This window comes from Nylanderia fulva, unplaced genomic scaffold (assembly GCF_048542155.1).
Source record: "Nylanderia fulva isolate GAGA-0341 unplaced genomic scaffold, ASM4854215v1 Scaffold21, whole genome shotgun sequence".
Classification (NCBI taxonomy): domain Eukaryota; kingdom Metazoa; phylum Arthropoda; class Insecta; order Hymenoptera; family Formicidae; genus Nylanderia; species Nylanderia fulva.
Genome location: NW_028190275.1, coordinates 2,018,436 through 2,039,305, shown reverse-complemented (window position 1 = coordinate 2,039,305; position 20,870 = coordinate 2,018,436). Strand labels below are relative to the sequence as shown.

Below are 20,870 nucleotides of genomic sequence, written 5' to 3'. Positions count from 1 at the left end.
AAAACCGCAAACGAAAGTGCAATGGGAGTAAGAGTAAAGTCTGTGATAAAATTAATTGTCAATAGAAAATTAATAATTTTCAAATAGAAAAATTTTGAAATTACCGAGGATTTACAAATAATAAAGTAAAAATATTAAATAATTTATGTTTTCGAATTTTGCTCGCGGAGAGGATCTTTAAAACAAGATTTTTAGAAGAGAGGACCTTTAAAATATAAACAGGCAAAAACGTTGGAAAAATTAAAGCGCGCGTTTAAACAGATAAACGCAATGAAATAGATACGCAATTGTTTTTACTTATCGCTGTAAGCTCACAAGCTTCTGACGTGCTATACACTTTTATATAATATATACAGGGTGTCCGGTAACTAACGGACCAATGATTAAGGGCGGATTCTCTGGCCAATTTGGAGACGATTTTTCCTTAGCAAAAATGTAGAGAAGTCAATAATTTTCGAGTTATAAGCGATTGAAAAAAATAGGTTTTTTGAAAACTAAACGTTTTGGAGTTCAAAGTCTAACATAATTACATTCTTCAGTTAATTTCAGGTAGAGTTTACTATAATAAAATTTTAATTTAAGGCTTAGTTATAAAGATATATAATGACAAAGATTGGAAAGTTGTAAAAAATGATGACCTTTTTCGACATTTTCGCTGAGGAAAAATCGATCCCAAATTGACCAAAGAATCCATTTGTAATCATTGGTCTGTTAGTTACCGGACACCCTGTATATTGGACACGAGTTTCGTTTGTTTCAGATTCTCGAGAGTTGAAGTAGGAACATACGAGTATCATATATCGTTTGTGACTTGCCGAATGAAAGCAAGACAGAGAGCGAACGAGATGATGAGCTTAATAGCTCATAATGTTATAAATAAATAAATAAAAAATTATAACTTGACCTACTAGTTATTGAATCTTTTTTTAATAAAATGTTTCATTATTATTATCATCTAAGTCTAAGTCGTTTAATTACTTTTTAGTTTTTTAATAATTAATTTAATTTATTCTAGTCATTTTTATGTGAGAAAAATAATATCACGTTTTATAATGAATTAATATATTTCGGGAACCGAATTATATATTCTTAATAATATTAAAGTGTTTAAAAATTATATTTGACTTTTAATTTTAATTATTTTTTAGCAAAGAGTTCCGAAATCTCTTACACACATAATGGGGATTTTTTTCATCCATATAATTCGCAATTTAGTATATATGTTAATTATTAATTTTAATAAAATAAAAATTAAAATTAAAGGTCAAATATAATTTTTAAACACAAATATATTAAATTAATTATAAAACGTATACCCATGATAGTATTTTTCTCGTACAAAAATAATTAGAGTAAATTAAATTAATCATAAAAGATTAAAAATTAATTAAAGAATTTAAACTTATATTTTATATAATAATAAAACATTTTATTACGTCAAACCGTCGTGAAATAATTAAATAAAATTTGCTAGTTACGTCGAAGTCAAGTTTTCTAAGCTTATAAAACATTTTATTAAAAAACAGATTCAATAAATATAAGTACATGTTATATATATACTTATATTTATTGAATCTGTTTTTTTTATAAAATGTTTTATTATTATCATATAAAATATAAATTATTTAATTATTTTTTTATTTTTTTATGAGTAATTTAATTTATTCTAGTTATTTTTGTACGAGAAAAATACTATCACGGGTATACGTTTTATAACAAATTAAATATATTTATGTTCAAAAATTATATTTGACCTTTAATTTTAATTTTGTATTTTATTAAAATTAATAATTAACATATATACTTAATTGCGAATTATATGGATGAACAAAATCCCTATTATGTGTGTAAGAGATTTCGGAACTCTTTGCTAAAATAATTAAAATTAAAAGTCAAATATAATTTTTGAACACTTTTATATTATTAAAAATATATAATTCGACTCTCGAAATATATTAATTTATTATAAAACGTATACGTATTAGTATTTTTCACATATTAAAATGATTAGAATAAATTAAATTAATTATTAAAAAACTAAAAATTAATTAAACGACTTAGACTGAGATGATAATAATAATGAAACATTTATTAAAAAATAATTATAATAGGTCAGGTTAATATTTTATTTATTTATTTATTTATAACATCATAAAATTCTGTCCTTTCCGAAATTCCCGAACGCTACGAAAAGATAAATCTCGTACATGCCGCCGGACGAGTTCATGAGCATGAGACGCTCTTATCTTGGGAACGTATTAATAGTTACTGCATTGACCACTACTACGATATGGCGCTGAAATCAGTGAGAAATGCTGGTCTCTCCTTCATCCAGACCTTTGGCGATCTGTCTATTAATCTGTGGCCCTTCGGAGAACCGTTCGATTTTCGAGTAGTTTGACGTCGCGACAGTAGATGGCGACGAGTGCACCTGCACCCCGTTTTTGCATATAAATACATATATGCACTTGATTCTTTTTTTCCTGTCATCCTTTTTCAAAATTCAATATATATGCATATATTTTTAAAACTAAAAATGCAGTTAAATTACTTAGAAAAATAAAGAATAATTAAACCTTTTGTTTGCGAAGCGTACATTTAAAAAAAAATGAGAAAGGTGAAGGATGAATTTGATTGGTTTCGCCATGTTGTGATGCACATATGTAGGTGTCAGCAATATGGCGTGTTTTATACTTTTGCCCATCTAGTAACTTTACAATATATGATTAAGTAAGCCTACAATCTGATATAATGAAAATAATAAAATATAACGGCTCTAATAAGTATCAAGCTATGATATATATTACGTATATATGCCAATATAGATAATAAAAAGGGCTAATAAGAGCCAAACACTGAATAAAGATGTGAGGTACGTAAAATATTATATATATATATATATATATATATATATATATATATATATATATATAATTTATTAGTTTAATTTATTTTTAAAATTATTTATTAATTTATTAATTTAATTAATATATCTTTAAAGAATATTAAGAGAAAAAAGTTTAAATCTTCATAATACTGAACATTTTAGATCATATATATATATCAAATCGTTTCTATTATATATTTATATTATTGATGCAACGTCAAATTTTTATGTTCAAAAATCTGAGATCCCATATATATATAATGTGCATATGATATTTAAAAAAATATATGTATCATGCAATTTGCATGATACACACATTTTTTAAAATGTATGTATATATGTAAAACATTATATTTGAACTCTATTGTTATAACTGATATTTTATACTACATTGTTATAACTGATATTTTATACTACATTGTTATTACTTATATTTTATACTACATTGTCATTATATATATATAATTTACAAAACCAATAACATATGCATATAAAATTACAAAGTTCATCTCTGAATTTGTCTATTATTAATTAGAAATTGATTTCTTCAAACAATTAGACCCAAATTTGTCCAGTGTTATTTTTTTATTATATTTTTCCTCTATTATCAGTATTACAAACTTAATTGAATAATGTGCCATATTTAGATTCTGCTTACAATTATAAGATATAAATTATTTCATGTAATTAACATTCTATGATTATTCTGAATCGCTTACACATAAAAGAATTATGCATTAAAAAGTTGAACAAATAAAGTATATAAATTATCTAATTAAAAAATTTGTATTTTATATACACAAAAAAATAATTATAATAATTAAGATATAAATTCTAAATTCTCATTACAATGCATACATTATTCTAATTTGTATATTTAATTTAACGGCATATAATGATAAAAGATAGCTTTATAAATATACACATTCTACTCTTTTTAAATTCATTCAATACAAAATTTGAAAGGTTTTTTATTGTTGCTAAAAAGAAGAGCCACTGTCACATTGATATATTTTTTGAAAAGTTTATTTATCCCTAAGAGATATACAAAACAAACATTTTCTTCTCAGTGTGTAACTATCATAATTCCCCTAGTAGTTATAACACAGGAAATTCATGTCATGATTCTTTCGAATATATTCCGTTTCTTTTTTTCTTTTTCCCTTTTTTTTTTATTTAATTGTCTCTCCATCAAACAGATACCGTGTCTCACACAATATCAGTATCAGTTACAATTCGCTCTTAATTTTTCATAACCAGCTATATGTTAAAATTATGCATATCTGCAAATCAGTATTAAAATATTACAATTTGATATTTTACAATCGTTTGTTATTCGCGTCTTCTAACTCCCTCTAGAAAACAGGTTCCTTTTCATTCGTTCTGCTCATCCTGATAAATTGTTAGAATAATTTTTTTTACGTCGATAATGTGAGACAATGTTCTCTGGGAAGGGGTAACGGGAGGCGGGGAAGAGAGATTTAACGATTTGAAAGAAGTGACTGTAATTTCAGATCGCTGCGAACCAAATGTTAAGGTGCAAATCCGATCATAAAATCTCTTAAATTTATATAAATATACGAGATAAAGAAATATATATACGCATATATACATATATATAACATATGTAATAATATATATCAATTTATATACTTATACTTTTATATAATTATATATTTTAAAATTATAATATATATTATATATTTTTATATATGTATGTATACATATATTCATCTCGCTAATCATTAATGATGACGACAACGAAGAAACAATATTAAGATCCTAACTTTTCTTTTTCTGTCTTTCCTTTTACTTCATATTTACTATTCGGCTCCTCTCAGTCCCCTCTCTATTCCCGAATGCAATTAGAATCACTGTACACGCTATATAGGATTTAGGAATGTTAATATTACAAGAAACCACAATAATTTATTATAATACAGCCTGCTGTACACCAGATGACTCAAGGCAGTACAAGACAGAGAAAAACGCCCTTCACGGGGAGCTTATCTTCTATATTAATTCAACTCCCAGAAACATGGCTCAACGAAGCGAACAATGATCATTATATTTATCATTTACGTGAGTTTCGAGACGGTAAGATTTCAATGTATTTCTCTTTTACTACTTTTATTTCCTTCAATGCGAGTTAAAAACGAATGTGAGAGGGAGAATGGCAAGGGGCAGGGACCACTTATTCATGATTGGGATAAAAAAAAAAGAGAGAAAGAAAGAGTCGAATAGAGAAAGGAAATATAAAATGTCATTCATTTTCGCAGTGTTAAAATGACCCAAAAAAAAAGAGAATAAAGAATCAAAAACGTGCTGGTATCGTCGAAGTCAGATTAAGATTTAATAAACAAATATCTTGCGCAAACATTGCATTAAAACCGAAACGTATCGCATTATTAGTGTCGCGTTGCGATCGATTTGTCGAATAACGAGAAAAAATATATTCGTGGCTGGAGTAACGAGCTGCCGGCAGCCCGAACTCGAAAACAGCACTAATGGTGTATATGTATATGTATATGTATGTGTATATATATATATATATATATACACGATAAAATGGAATTTCTTTTTTAAATTTCGCGATTACAATGATCGTCGTTTTGATAAATAAGGACTCGGCGATACCGCTGCTCCATGACGCTGGGATATCGTGCTACTAATTTTGATTTAATATTAGGCCCTTTGCATATGAAATGTCAGTTTTATATCAACAATTCTCCGATCATTTCTAATGAGAAACATAAATATATACAAATATATGTAAAGAATGAAAAAATGTATTCCTTTGTATTCCTTTTATGTGAATATGCACTTTAAGAGTAAATTAAAAAATCATACATTAAATAGAGAATAAAGAAGATAATAATCTTATTTTATATTCGTTTTGTCACTATTACGGTGATTCTTTCTAGATGGAATTTATAAATTGTGACTATAATTATCCTTATAATTAATTTTTCTTCTTATTTTACCAAGAGAATATACTCAGGCCTTATTAGGACCTGTATATAAATCGATAATCGATTCACGCGCATAATACACTCAGCGATGTTGATTAATCAAATCCCAATTCTATTTCGCGTCGAGCGAGAATGCAATCGAGAAAGTATCGCACGATAATTTTTTTCAAAGACAAATGATACGTGTACAATACAACCCCTCTAAGATGATCTTTCACATTAATATTGTGTCTCATAAGGGCAGAGATGCGCAACTGTATTTAATTTCGCAAGTGTATATATAATTTAACAGTTTCATATACACAACTGCGTTCATATAATTAGACATTCTTGCGTTGTCGTAGGAATATCCTATAACTATTCTTTGTTAAGAATTTTTCGTTCTTTCAAACCAAAAGTGAAGGAGGAGTTCTACTGTAGTAATAAATTACTTATCATTTGTCTATTATATAATAACAATGATCATAATAGAGAATTAATAATTAATGGTAATATTATATTAATATTATTAATGTCACGTCCGACTTTAAAATAAGAAGTTAATATATTATACTAAATTTTTCTCATAAATTTACCGTAATGTATAGGAAAGAGCAACTGTTTCACAAGAACTGCAATATACTTTAAAAGAATTATTTCAACATGATACACTGATGATTGTATAACTATTAAAAGACATTCGAAAAAGCGACATCTCATATGCACCGGTCTAATAGAAGCTGCGAGCTACATACACACGCATTTCACTCTCTCTCTCTCTTTCCCTCTTGCATACAATTTTTTCTTTCGATTCAATTCACCATAACATCGAGCTTATTAGCTACGTAAGGCTCAATCACGTGATGATTTGTAGTTTTTAATATCGCCGCGTAGTTTTTTTTGGAAGAAAAAAAAAAAATACATCGCACACACTAAAAAAAAAAAGACATAGAGAGTCGCCGGAGAATTCAAGTCTGTGTTAAGATACACATATATACTTAATTCTAAATATTACTTACAACTATTACAAGAGACATGATTGTGTGTTCCTCTCAATCAAATTAATTATATATATTCGCGCAAATATGCATAAAGCGGCCCCATGCCCCAACACGCGCGCTCATTAACATGATCCTTCCGTTAAAAATTATACGGAAAAAAAAGAACAAAGCTTTTTCTGTACAAGGATATACAACAATGATCTGTTTATGTTTGTTTCATCTCACAACGATTGTGTTTCTTTTATGTCACGCTGGCGACGAATGAACTGAACTGAACTGAACTGAACTTAAAATCCCCCAAAAAAGTATAATATTAATTTCGCAACGACGCGACCGTGACTCGTCTCCTCCTTTTTCTAAGAACAAGGATCCGAGAGAGTGACTTCGTTGTACCACTCGCGCAAATTGCAAATCATGCGAAAAAAAACGAAAGAACGATATTTTTCGCGTGTCGAAATCTCGAAAATTCGCAAAAATATACGAGATAACAATCGTCTCCGATCCTCGGTTATAGGAGCCCCGTCATTATCGCGGCGTTTCGTCATTAGTAAACTAAAGCTAAATAGCTCAGTAACATAGCTTCGATAGAGCAAAAAGTCAACAATGATTGAGCCCCTGCGCCTTTCATCCGAATACAGAAAGTGTGGGCACCCACTGTCTTCTTATCTCTCTTTCGCTTGTTCTCTCGATTCTGTAATATTTTTTTGTTTCTTTCGCTATCCTACTAGCCACTTTACATCATCATTACTATCAATATGTTAAAGTACAAATGTTCCACTCACACAATGACCTCTCTCTCTCTCGCGCTCTCGCTCACGCTCGCGCAGCACTCATACATATATCAGTTTTTCTTTTAAAATAATTACCGTAATTAGCGCGGATTACTTTATCATTATCGTAAATAATCGGGGAAAGAGAATTAGGAGGTGTTGATTGGTGGGGATTTAAAGAGCTTGGTTGATTGATTGGTTGGTTGCTTGGTGGTGGTTAGTTACTTTGTTCTCCTAATGATGGTGGTGTAAGTACGCTCACGCTAAGGTCAATGGTACGTACAGTAGGTGAGGTATGCTTTCAGGATGAAGGACACGGGGTGATAGATGAAGAAATTTCGACGTGCATCCGCTATTCGTCGTCTTCTTTCCATTCCTCTTCGCTGTCACTTTTTATAGTTTGGTTCGCCGGCGGTCCACCCATCATCGGGGCGCCGTCGTTTTGCATTTTCTTTTTGTACGCGGTCATTTCCTGTGAGAGAAAACGCATTTCATCGTATTTCATAAACACGGACATGGAAAGTCTTCCAGTTCATTTCATGAATTTATTCTATTATATATGAACTGTATTCAATAGTATGAGAAACAAAGAGAAACTAATTTGTTCTGATGTGGGTGGTGCAAGAAAGTTTTCGACTTTTAGCTTCCGATGACAGAAAATCAATACGATTTCGATACGAAAAGAGCCTTAAAAAAATTAAGATCTCGCTAAATTTAGATACGTTACCCTTTCATATCGAGCTTTGTCCTTCTCTGCCATAGCCTCGTATTTGGATTTGGTTTCGGGATCTGCATCTGACCATTTCTTGCCTAATTCCTTAGCTATATCGCCTACACCGTATTCGGGATTCAGCATTTTGACCTTGCCACGTTCATCATTGCAAAACCAAAAGAAAGCGGACCTGATAGAATGAATTAATCGTGAAATTGTATCTGCGAGAGCATTAAAATGGTTCATCTTCATAATTAGAATCAAAATTAGAATTTTACTTTACTTTTTTAGAAAGGAATTATTCTAACTTTTAACAATTTTTTTAATCTAACTCTAATAAAATCTTGGAAAAATAAAGTTTAACGCAGTTTTTTTTAATTTCAAGATTATAAAAGCAGACTTTGAAAAAAGATCAATAAGATTGAATGATTTGAAATAACGTTAAGAATTAAATATGATGTTAAATCATACTGGACTTGAAAGTCTTTCTTCAAGAATAATAATAAATAATCTACTTAAAATAAAGCTTCTTCAAGATTATAAGTTTTAGTTAAGAATTAAGATAAAGAAACAAATTTCATAGAAGAACGGGAGATAAGAAAAACTAATTTCACGAACTAAGATTAATCTCTCTGAGGCATGATTGAAGTGTTTGAAAGCTGAATATATATTCGTTCAAGTCCGATTTTTTTAGCAAACTTTCTCGCTACATATTTAAATATTAATTAGCATATTCTTCCTCGAGATCGACAAGATACATCATGAACAAGCAACATGGGCTTACAGTGATCTCTTGGGAGCATTGTGATCCTTAATATGTTTGCGTTTCTTGCCCCTGCCCTTATTTTCTCCCTTGGGCGGCGTGTAATTCTGCATCTCCGCGTCGTATCTCTTCTTATCTTTCTCTGCCATTTCATGGAAACGCTTCTTCTCTATGTCCGACATAGTCTACGATACATGATATCCCATGTTAAGTATAATATGCAACGTTAAAATGTTTATACAATTAGTTTCGAATTATAAATAGTTGATACAATTTTTTATTGAAAAAAAATATTAATTTAGTCTGCGGAATATTTTGTGAAATCCTGACTATGAAGTAATCTGATACAGTTTTGAAAAAACTTGCTATAACGTCTGTAATAACGTCGTGACGCAAGAAGTTTTTACATATATTTTGTTTTTGTTATTAATAATTTTTAAGTGCACTAGACGAGATAAAGATTGACAATTTAATAGAGAAATGTCAGCTATATAATGCACTTAAATACTCGCATATAGTGTTTACAGAGCGCATATATTTATTTAGAGTTGGAGATCAAAGTGTAGCTCTTGTAAATCCGCTAAACTTGTGATAAAACTAAAAATTACACATTTTATTTATGTTTACACTACTCTTGTATCATCGAAAACAAATAAAAAATATACATTCTATTTTAAAAAACTCTAGCACTAATGAGATCAAATATATCGTTTATTAATATAAATATAATTTCACTTTTTATATATTTTAATTTATAAAAAAATAGATATATAAAGTTTATATATATATATATCTAAACTATTAAAAAATTAACTATTAAATATATCTTACCTTCCACCTCATTGCACATTTTTTGGAGAACTCTCGGAAAACGATCTTCTCCTCGGGATGCTTCTTTTTGTGCTCCTGACGACATGTCTGGACGAAGAACGCGTATGCTGTCATCCGTCCTCTTGGCTTCGAATCTTTTCCTCTCGGCATATTGTCCCGCTGCAGGCTCTGAGCGTTATTTTGTTGAAGATTATTTTGCGGTAGCTGCTGTATTTGGTGCTGAAATCCAAGCAAATAATCTATCATGTAAAATATGTCGTCGTAGAAAATGATATAGCTGTAACAAATAACAAATAAATAGAGCATATTTGTTAACTTTAAACAACAAGTCATAAACCACAGTAATAACTTTTATTTTTCTATTAAAGAAGAGATTTCTGAAATAGAAATCTTTCATTTTTGTATAAAAAATTTGGAATTCTAAAATAGCAATCTTCTACGTTTGTAAAAAGAAAAGAATTATCAATTTTAAAATACAAATTTTCTATTTTTGCATTAAAAGAATTATTTGAATGCTAAAATAGAAACGTATCTGTTCTTTTTTCATCACATTAAAAAACATTTATATTTTAAAGATAGAAATTTTCTCTTTTTATATACAAAAAACATACAAAAAAAAAGATTAATTTATTTCGACGTATTTTGCAAGAAAAAATATACACGATTTCTCACTTTAGATAATTTATTCCGTCATAATCCAATAAAAAAGGAGTCTCGAAATTAGATTCTAGAATTTTCGATTTTTACGTTAAAAGAAAATTATAAATTTGTTTAAAAAAATAGATTATCTCAATTTTTCTAATTTTAGATTATAAAAAAAATTCGGGAATACATATAATATATACAAAGTAAAATGTATCGTGATGTATTAAGAAAAATTTGCGTTAAAAGGAAGAGATGAGAAGAAAATTTCCTCGCACATTACTAGTTAAAGGATCATGAAAAAAATAGAAAATTTGCAGAGACGGCAAAATGCAAAAGATCAAGTTACTTGAGACTTGGTACGAGCGAATTTAATAAATTATTCGCGAGATATATATATATATATATAACTGAGACGTGTCGTTACGCACTTTATACGTAATATGACTTGCGTGTTAAATTAATGAACGGCTGCGGCCCGCGATCTCACATTGACAATGAGACACACGTAACAATGCTCGCCGTACACAAACGCGCGTTTTTGATTTTGTCAAGTAACAATGGTCATTATATTGTACGCACGCGTGCACATGTTATACATTATTGTGTGTGTATTATATATTTATAATTATTATTATTATATATTATTATAATTACACCTATATGCGCACACTGTATACGTACGATATATCGACCCTTATTACTCCAGATTGCGGATAATAATAGTTACCACGTACCTGCAGAAATAATCGGAAATCTAGTTGACCTACGTGCGGATGTGAGATCTGCCGGCAAAATAACTACTATGTAAAATCGACATTGTTATTGAGTCGCTCCATAAATAATGCAAGTTTTTTTTGGACATTTTTAAATAAAACAATCTCGAAAATATATGTGTATATATATATATAGATCTCTGTTTCTCTATATTCAAGTTAATTAACAAAGCCAGTAATTCCTTTTAGACTAAAACTCGCATTATTTATGAGACGGTTCAATAGATCGCATTACATAAAATATATCTGACATAATTAATTAATATGTCTGACTAATTAATTAATTAAAATTCAATATGCTGTTATATAAGCATTCTTATAGAACTTATTATATATAAAAATATGTATATTTGCATATATAGAAATATATTTAACACAACAAATAGAGAAAAAATTTAAAAATACAATCGGACGATGATGTTACTTTCTTTTCTCTCGCTTTTCCGCGATATCGCATATTTTTCTATGCAACATTTTCTATGCATTCGTTGAGATGTGCAAGGGATTAAAAATTGATACCTCTCGAGCCGCAGGCGTTGCATTACGGTTTTCTATGTTCACAACAGTATAACTAAAATTAATATAGAGCATATAACGGAGGCTATATATTTACGTCAAATCATCTCATACGAACGTTGATAATATATGTACATACATATATATATATATATATATATATATATATGTTTTCGATCGTAATTTCGTTTGTTCAGCAGGTGTTCTTTCGCACCCAAAAATGCTTTCGTTGTGAACCGCGTTATAGATTTTATTAATTTATGGAAATAATAAATGGGAAATTGGAAAGCATTATGTCTTTCAAATGAAAATTTATTGAATATAATTTGTATTATATTGCTGCTAGAATATCTCAGAAAATAAAAATCTTGGATAATAAGAAATTGAATATTACTATTTGAATTGATATAATAATGTCATATCATGTTAATTACACACATATGTAATATCAATAATATTTAGTAAAATATATTATTAATAGTAATATTATGTGTTATATAAAAACTTATCACACGCATATGTTATTTAAATAGAATGTGATTGTGAATGTTAAAAAATATTGGAAACTATTCAATAATTATTTTACACTTTTTTCTATCTTTACACTTGAAAACAAATATTTAAAATTCTATTCTGTATTCAAATTTACTTGAATTTAATTATAAAATATTATATAAGTATAACTTTTTAACATAATTTATTTTTTTTTATTTACTTAACAATTTTTTATGTTTCAGCAGAATTATGGAGGAATTAGAAAAACGTAATGAAAAATGTTTAAATGCAACGAGATCAAGATATTGATTATTCACGCGTTCAAATACAAAGGATTGAATTTATATATTATACAAAGGACATATTACTGGAAAGTATTACAGAGAATCGCTGCCGTAAGTTTAAACTTATTTTAATATAAAAGTGATATATTAAGAAAAGAATAAGAAAATAGTGTATTCATCGTGTAAATTTATAAGTACAACTTAAGAATGTGTTTCTCAGACTAATTTTCTTAAATAGACTATCTTTTGTTCAATTTCGAGTTACTCTTGAACATGAGCTTCAGAACATATCTACTCTCGCTATCGGGGAGCATTGTCGTGTGTCTGTTAATTAAAGCGTAAATTGCGCTCCTGTTAAAGCTTCGGCATCAGCTCGATATCGCACACACCTTTGTGTGCTGAGATAAAAAATATTTTAGAAATAGTTTCAATAAAAATACACGACATGAGAAAAATATCAGGCTAGTGAACGACAAAGAAAAACCGAAATATATAATCTGTTAGCATAATACAAAGTCAAGGAGCTTTTTTCTCAATTCTGCATATCCTAATATTTAGAAATATAAATGAAAAACAATAGTATTTTATTATGCTAATGTTATATTATTTTAAATACTTATTTTCGGATTTGATAAGAAACTTTTAAAAAGCAAAAATCGCAAAGTGCGTCGCTTCTCTCGAAAATTATCTCGAAAGTGCGTAATCGAACGGGATCATTCATAAACTATCATAAATTTCCATATGATTCCATTTTCGTTATAAACTCCATCTGCAACTTTGGAAGAAAATTGTGTATGTGTTTTGATCTTGTTGATATCACTGTCAATGTCAATAATTGATTGAGATAGTGAGCAGATAGTAATCTTAGGTTCTTAGCTTTGCACAAAAAAACTTGGTTTATAAAACTTGCTTTATACATATGTGTGTAAAAATTTGGAAGGCAAAGATGATCGAAACTTTGTATTTAGAATTTTAATTCATGGCAACATTTATCATAAAAAGTTAATGTATTATATCATAAATCGGGTAAAAAAAACTGGTTTCAATTAAATTCTATTATCGCGTTTTAAAATAGTAAAATTATTTTTTTCCTATTCCATGTAAATATGCATATACATCTTTCTCTGATATCCTTCGAATTTAAATTGCAAATCTGAGCGGTCGGTTAATGTAAATGTCTCTAAAATAAAAAGATTGTATATGTACAGAGAATATCTCTGTAATCAATAATATGAAAATTGTTTGCCCGCCCCCTTCCCACCTCCCCCACGCATTGGTCAAATTTTTAGATCTGTTCCATCATAATATTTCTCTCTTTCTATCTTTCCCCTTCCTCCTTCATTCAGAACGTCACAGTGTCTGCATATGTTCATGCTTATCTCACTTTTAGTGTCAAAAAGCGTAACATAGTGTAATTGAAGAAAAAAAAGAAGCAGACCTTTTGACACTTTATGCCGATGAAATCGCGAGCCGAGAGAAATGAAAACGAGATACCACGGCGCGGCTGGACTCGTTGAACGCGAACGCACTTACGAAGAAGGCCGCACGAAACCCGGAATCAATAGCGGACGGCGGATGTACGGACGGACGGACGGACGGACACGGCGGGGCTAGAGCCGCGCGCGCGAGTCGGGACGGGAACGATGAAACGCGCGAAAATTCTCGGGTCTCTTTCTCTCTACCGAACTTTAAAAATCACGATTAAAAGTCCCAATTTTTCAACCAAGTATATCGAATTAGAAGGGAATACGTGAATGTTTTTTTCTTTTTTTTCTTTTTTTTTTTTTACGCTATATCTCCAAATATATCTGGGTTTTTCTGCATATACCTTATATTCCACAGAAATTACAAAATATCCTAAGGATTCTCCTCACAGTTGATATGATATGAATAGTTTCAAAATAGTCTCGTTTCTTCTTTATCACTTTTGTCTAAACTTGCGCATATCGCGAGCTTTGTCGAGTGATTAATCGGTCGTTCACTTTTTCCAATGATAAAGGGATAAGCAAGTGCATCAGAACGCTTCCAGAAGTGTCTTGAAGCTTTCGTCTTTTTTTTTGTGGAATCTATAAAATGAAACATAGACTTTGCATTGAGAAAAATCAATTAAGAAAATCTGCAAATTAAAAAAATTCGAATAATCAGAACACTGTATAAGATATATGATACAAAATTGCCTTCAAAAAATTAAAAAAAAAAACGCATTCCTCTCTACTTTTTCTCCCGCCTCCTCTAATAAAGGCAGACAGTTTAACTATTGATATTACCTATCTGTCTCTCTCTCTCTCTCTCTCTCTCTCTTGAAGATATACCGTTAAAATCAGCCGTTGAATTTTAACACACAAGATGTTTCATCTAACAATAATCTCCTTTTTCTGTAATATTGCGGAAATTATAACAAAGAAAGTAAACAGGCTATATTTTCCAATTAAAAAATGCTATGAAACATGCGACGATATCAAAAAGTGTCCCGATATATGTATATTATTTATCCTAATTAAGCACAATCGCGTTCGTTATCTTCTTTCGTTGCTAAAAAAAAAATCTCATTTTTAGCGCATATGATGAAAGAAATTCCCAATATATCATGATCTTCTACTCTTAAATATCACCAATGATTTTAATTCTGAATTTACAATTTTCGAAACCTAATCAATAAAGTAAAATCATGACAATCTTTGTTCTTATTTATTGAAACTATTTTTCTTAAATATTATCTTAAAAAACAAAATTTGATATATCTAATTGCAATCAGTTTCTAAATAGAAAAACACAAATAATAAAAACAAGCGAATAGCTGATCTATTTGCGCAAATAACTTGATTTCAAATATATATTGGAATTTATTGAGACACCATTCTATCTCAATAATAAAAAATTAATCTCAACGAAAATGTGTTTAATGATTTTGCTCTTTTCAGCAATCTAAAGACAACATCGTGACATGGTTTTTTGGCATCATGGGAGTGAGAGAGAAAGAAAATATAAGATTTGCTTCATTTCTAAGGTAAATTCTAAGCAGAAAAACACAAATATATTTAGAATTTTTCTTATTGTACTTATCAAAACCACAAATCAAATCGAAATTATTTCGTGACAACGAGACAAAACGTAAGAAAAATTAAATAAAATGCAAAGAAATAAAATCGAAAAAGCGTAATTAAAACAGAATGACATTTTTCGCATGCCGTCCATTAAAGGAAGTGAAAAAAAAATGTCAAAAGTGCCGCGTGGCCACCTGGTCGTATATATCTTTCCATGTTATAGTCCGCTTGCCGAGCGCGCGAAAGCGACCGAAAGGCCGGCAAGCAGAAGAAGCGAGGGGGACAGGGTGCGGAGCGAGGTCATCGCGTTTCGGCCTACTACAACGTAGTACAAAGGCGTCGCATAAACGCCGTCCCGTTACCGGATGGTCGTTTCTTAAACGGAGCCTATTCGACGCAAATTCCATTTAAGAGACAAAAGATCGATATACATGTGTATTATAAATTATTTCTTTTCTTATATCAATTGATATCAATCCATATTCGGGTAATCTCTCATTTGTTTTCCACATTTATTATTGATTTTCAAATGTTTCACTCGCTGCCTATCCTATTCATTACGGAGAGAATGTCGGTTGATATTTCGACTCGGATGAAGTTAAACGAGCATTTGGTTGGACATTTATGTATACCCAAAATGTACAAAAGCGCGAGAGAGAAGACAACATGCCGCTTGTGAAAAGAACGCAAAAGAAAATGAATCCCGTTTTCTTTCTCTCAAGAAGCTGTATTCGTGCATCGCAACATACCGGGGACATAACGGGGGGCGTGGACGTTTGCGTGGTAATGGGCGAGAGGTGTTGCTGCTGCTGCTGCTGTTGTTGTTGCTGTTGCTGTTGTTGCTGGCCCTGTAACTGCTGGTGCAGGTTGTTCTGCGCGGCGGCGGCGTCCATGACTCCGGTGCTGGAATACCACCACTGTACGCCGCCGGGCGGCGGTGCGGAAGGTGTGCCGGGTACGCCGGCAGCGGCGCCGCCGCCACCACCGGCACCCGCACCGCCGCCGCCGCCGCCGCCGCCACCGCCGCCGCCGCCGCCGCCGCCGCCACCACCGGCGGCGCCTTGTCCAGGACCCGGCGCCGTTCCGAGCCTGTAATCGTATCCACCCCTCATGCACGCAGCGGCGGCGCCGCCGCCACCGACCGGCGTGGATGTCGACACCGGACTCGATACCGTGCCGGTGGTGGCCGGGTTCTGGAAGCTGGAGGCCATTTTGTAAGAGAAGAGCTGACTCGCGGCGGCGGCGGCGGCAGTACTTCGGACTATGTCCGTATGGTGCTGCGACTGCTGCTGTTGAGCGAGCTGTTGTTGCTGTTGCTGCTGTTGTTGCTGCTGCTGTTGTTGGTTTATCAGATGTTGATGTAGGTTTTGTTGCTGCTGCTGTTGTTGCTGTTGATCGGCGTTCAGGCCCGAGGACCACCAATTAGCACCGCCAGAGGCATCCTCTCGGTTACCCGGGCTCGCGGTGCCCCAGCCACCGGCCACGCGGTGGTGCTCCGACATATCGTACACGCGAGTACGTCGTCCGTCACCTCAGCCTCTCGTTTTACCCGCCGGTGGCACAACGAGGGAAAGAAGGACGCACGGAGGAATTGCTTACACGCGCGCGCGCGCACACACATGCACGCGCTAGCGTTTCCTTTCTCTTTCTCTCCCTTCTCCCTCCCTTTCTCTTTCCTTCGCGCTATCTCTTTTCCTCCCTTTCCCTACAGCTTTCTTTCTTTCTTTCTTTCTTTCTCTAATACTCACACGTACAAGCGCGCGCTTGCACGCTCATAACTCGGTAACATCCCGCGTGCACGAACAGTGCACACAGACAGACAGTCGCAATAACTCTATCACTCCCCCCCACCCCTCTTCTTCTCTTTCTCTATCTCTTTCTCTCTTTCTCTCGTTCGCACGCTCTCTCGCGCACGTACACAGAGAGAATCCGTTTCACATTCGCACACTCGGAAACTCTCGCTGGTACGGACGCTTAAATGTCGGATAGAAGAGGAGAGGCACGTATATCTCGCACGCACGCACGCGTTCTCACTGTCACACAACACTATCCGCGCGTCCAACCGGCCAATAGTGGTTACACCACTACAAGCCACAGATAGCGCACCGTATCCCGCTTTACTGCTTACGTGCTTGCTTACTCGTGTGGCGTACGCGAGTACAGACGGAACAACGTTTCCCCGTCTTTTTCTCGCGTAATAAGCGCGTAAAACACGCTCACGGCGCGCTCGGATTCAGTTCCCGTGGATATACGTACGTACGTTATACTTGGGATGCGGTCTACTCGACGCTACGCTCGACCGTTCGTTAGCTCCGTGAGTAGGTACGGCGGCGGGCAGAGGAGGCAAGCGGGCGGGTGGGTAGGGGAGGGCGCTCTCTCTCTCCCCCTCTAGCTCTTTCTTTTTCTCTCTGCCTCCCCACCATCGACAACGAGAAGCAACGACGTCGAACGCTCACGCCGCTTCGTCCCTCTTTCTTTTTCTCTCTCTCTCTCTCTCTTATTCCTTCTGTGTATCTCTCTCGTCCGTCTCACTCTTTCCCCCCAATACTCTGTCCCGCAGCGAAACTCGCTTGTTCGACGGCCACGATGGTTCCTTCTTCTAGCAGCGGCGCCAACGAAGGATACTCGAGTGTATATAGCGCGTCCTTGATACAATGTCGGAAGAGCCAGCAGCAACAGACGACAAACAGGCTGCTTTGCCGCGCTCAAGTGCGACACAAGAGATACATCGCGCGCGCGTTCGCGAGACGTTTCTCCTGTCGCACGTTACACGAGACGCGCACAGCTCGATTCGAGCGGCCTTTCAGCTTGGTTTGCTTTGATTTGATTTGGTTTAGCTTGGCGCGACGCGACGCGAAGCGACGCCGGTACGTCCAACGAGCACGCCGCTGACGATGACGATGGTAGGTGACGATGGTGGTAGTGTATCGGTAACAACAGCGATCCGTATTGGTGGTGGTAATTGTTGTAGTAGTAGTAGTAGTAGTAGTAGTAGTAGTAATAGCTTTTTCACATTGGAGAAGCAGCATACGCGCGCGCGACTCGCTTCTCTCTCGTCTCCACCGACTCACTACACGCGACGTCGCACACACAGAGGGCGAACCTGCCGAGAGCGGACCGCTTGGACGCGCTCGTACGATCTCTTTCTCTCTCTCTCTCTCTCTCTCTCTTCTCTTTCTCTCTTTCTCTGTCGTTCTCCCCGTTTCCCTCTCCCTCCCCCTTCAACTGGGTGTCTCGTTCGCCGTCTCTATCCTTCTCTCTCCCTCTCCCTCATATACTCGTACCAGTTTAGCCTTCCTTCCAGCGGACGCCGGCAAACTCTCGCGACGTTGCCAAGCACGCTTTCACCCGCCCGCTCACAAAGGAGAACCTAAGCGCGCCGGCCAATCGAACGGCATCGTGTCGTCGGTGGGGATGGCGGGAGTCTACCGCCATTGCGCTATAGGCAACGTCGCTTTCTCCTCTTCCGTTCGTTCTCTCTCCGTTCGTAGAGAATTCGAGAGAGCCGCGCGCGCGACTCTCCGTACAGTCCCACCGTTAAGATATGGTGGGGTAGGATGGTGGGATAGAGAAGGGAGTGGAGCGCAGAGGGGCAAAAACGACTGCGAACCCTTCTCTACCCTTGAAACTCGAGGTCAACTTTTAGGCAGAGAAAGAGAAGCACGCGGAAAAAGAAACAGAAAAAAAGAGAGAGGAAGAAAGACACGCGTCTATCGCGACCGACTGGCTGACTCCTCGTCGTCGTCGTCGTCGTCGTCGTCGTCGTTGTCGTCATTGCGTGTTCTTTCTTCCGTTCCTCTCTCTTCTCTTTTTTACCCTTGTTAGTTTCGTTACACCGCTACGCTCTCGCTAGCTTGGTGGAATTTGCCCCACATCGGACGGCGCGGGCGACGCTTCCTGCTTCTCGCTCGCCCTTTTTCCCGCTAATACGCGCGAGGACGAGAACGAGGACGAGGACGTACGCCGCTGCTGTATCTTTACCGACTGGCGACGGATGTTACGTCGGTCGATACGAAAGAGTCTTCGAAAACACTCTCTGGGAAATTTCTCGCTCCGCGAGTTTGGAATGCGCTTCGAGGATCGTCCCTGCGAGACCGGATTCTAACGGAACTGATCAGTACGCGTGTATACGAAATACACCGAAGCGCCATCTTCGAAGAAATCTTTACAAAATTAGAATATTGAATCATTATAATTGCCCCCACTTCACGTACTCGAATCGATAAATGAGAATTCGTTTTTTATTATTCTCGGTGAAGGACAAAGCCTTTCCCTCTTATACTCCTCATTATAATATATCTCTTTACCGATACAACAATCGCAAAGTCGCGAATTCCGATTCGCGCGAGCCTAACCGGATAGAGAATCCAACCGATCAACGCTCTCGGGGTAACGGCCGAAATTTTTCCTGACCCCTTCCCGCGATTGCGCCGCCTCTATCTTTCTTTCTTTCTTTCCTTCTTTCTTTCTCCGTCTCCGATAGCGCGCCAGGAAGATGAAATGAAAATGTATATCGCGGGACCTGTGCGTCGGACCTGTCCTCCCCGTCCCTCCTCGCGTTTCCTCCTCCGCCCTTCCACCCCTTCTCTCACTCTCTGGGCAACCCTTGCCGTCGTGAGGCGGCGGGTGAGTCGGTGCGCGGGTAACCCGGCGCGAATCGAAGAGAGAGGAGAACAGAACCGGGTCCGGGTCAATAAGACGCGCGAGCAAGAGAGACAGGGAAAAGCGAGAGAGACGGAGGTAGTGGCGTTGCCGAGGCTAGAAGGGAAAGAAGGGGCGAGTGGGAGAGAGGGTACACACAGGCGCGAGAGAATCGAGAGGACTGGGGAGTGCGAGAAAGACGAGGAGAGACAAAGCCATCGTGCATTCCCAGGGCCCAGCATTGGCAACCTAACGAATGTATCGTACCGTATATATATATATTCCAAAATATAAAAATTAACAAATTTCTAACAAAATAAAACGAGAAAGAACAAAAGGGGAATAGAGGATATGAAAATATGTGAAAAAAACACCGAACGAGAATAAAAGAATGAAAACGGAATTCGAATTCCCCAACCATGTTGGCTCAACAACATTAGCCAAACCGGATTCCTGGTCGAAATATACCTGTATATTACGTTCGAAAAATGCTAACGCACGTGTGGCTTCGAAAATTACAAATATTCGATTCAACCAAAAATTCAATCGTCTAATAA

General features: G+C 35.1%; 3 protein-coding genes across 4 annotated transcripts in view; 2 read left to right on the top strand and 1 right to left on the bottom strand.

Annotated features, from left to right (window-relative positions):
- LOC114936310 (kinesin-like protein KIF12) overlaps positions 1-959 on the top strand; it is a 61,014-nt gene extending 60,055 nt beyond the window's left edge. Inside the window, exon 16 of the mRNA XM_085482559.1 lies at positions 761-959. Within this exon, the coding sequence (XP_085338685.1) occupies positions 761-884 (124 nt within the window). The 3' untranslated portion in view covers positions 885-959. The remainder of the gene's footprint in view (positions 1-760) is intronic.
- Positions 960-2,686: 1,727 nt separating this feature from the next.
- Positions 2,687-16,170, top strand: LOC146723302 (uncharacterized). The gene is made up of 4 exons (XM_085482596.1): positions 2,687-2,872; positions 12,590-12,739; positions 15,550-15,635; positions 15,896-16,170. The coding sequence occupies exons 2-4, from the start codon at positions 12,623-12,625 to the stop codon at positions 15,999-16,001; spliced, it is 309 nt and encodes a 102-aa protein (XP_085338722.1). The 5' UTR covers positions 2,687-2,872; positions 12,590-12,622; the 3' UTR covers positions 16,002-16,170.
- Positions 3,898-17,926, bottom strand: LOC114942612 (uncharacterized). 2 transcript variants are annotated; one of them, XM_085482594.1, is made up of 6 exons: positions 16,422-17,926; positions 11,295-11,342; positions 9,916-10,134; positions 9,106-9,269; positions 8,337-8,511; positions 3,898-8,081 (listed from the first exon to the last, which is right to left on the bottom strand). In XM_085482594.1, exons 1-6 carry the CDS (start codon positions 17,172-17,174, stop codon positions 7,962-7,964), a joined length of 1,479 nt encoding a protein of 492 aa, XP_085338720.1. In that variant the 5' UTR covers positions 17,175-17,926; the 3' UTR covers positions 3,898-7,961. The 2 variants fall into 2 exon arrangements, with proteins under 2 accessions (XP_085338720.1, XP_085338721.1); XM_085482595.1 differs by lacking the exon at positions 11,295-11,342.
- Between the last annotated feature and the right edge of the window lie 2,944 nt (positions 17,927-20,870).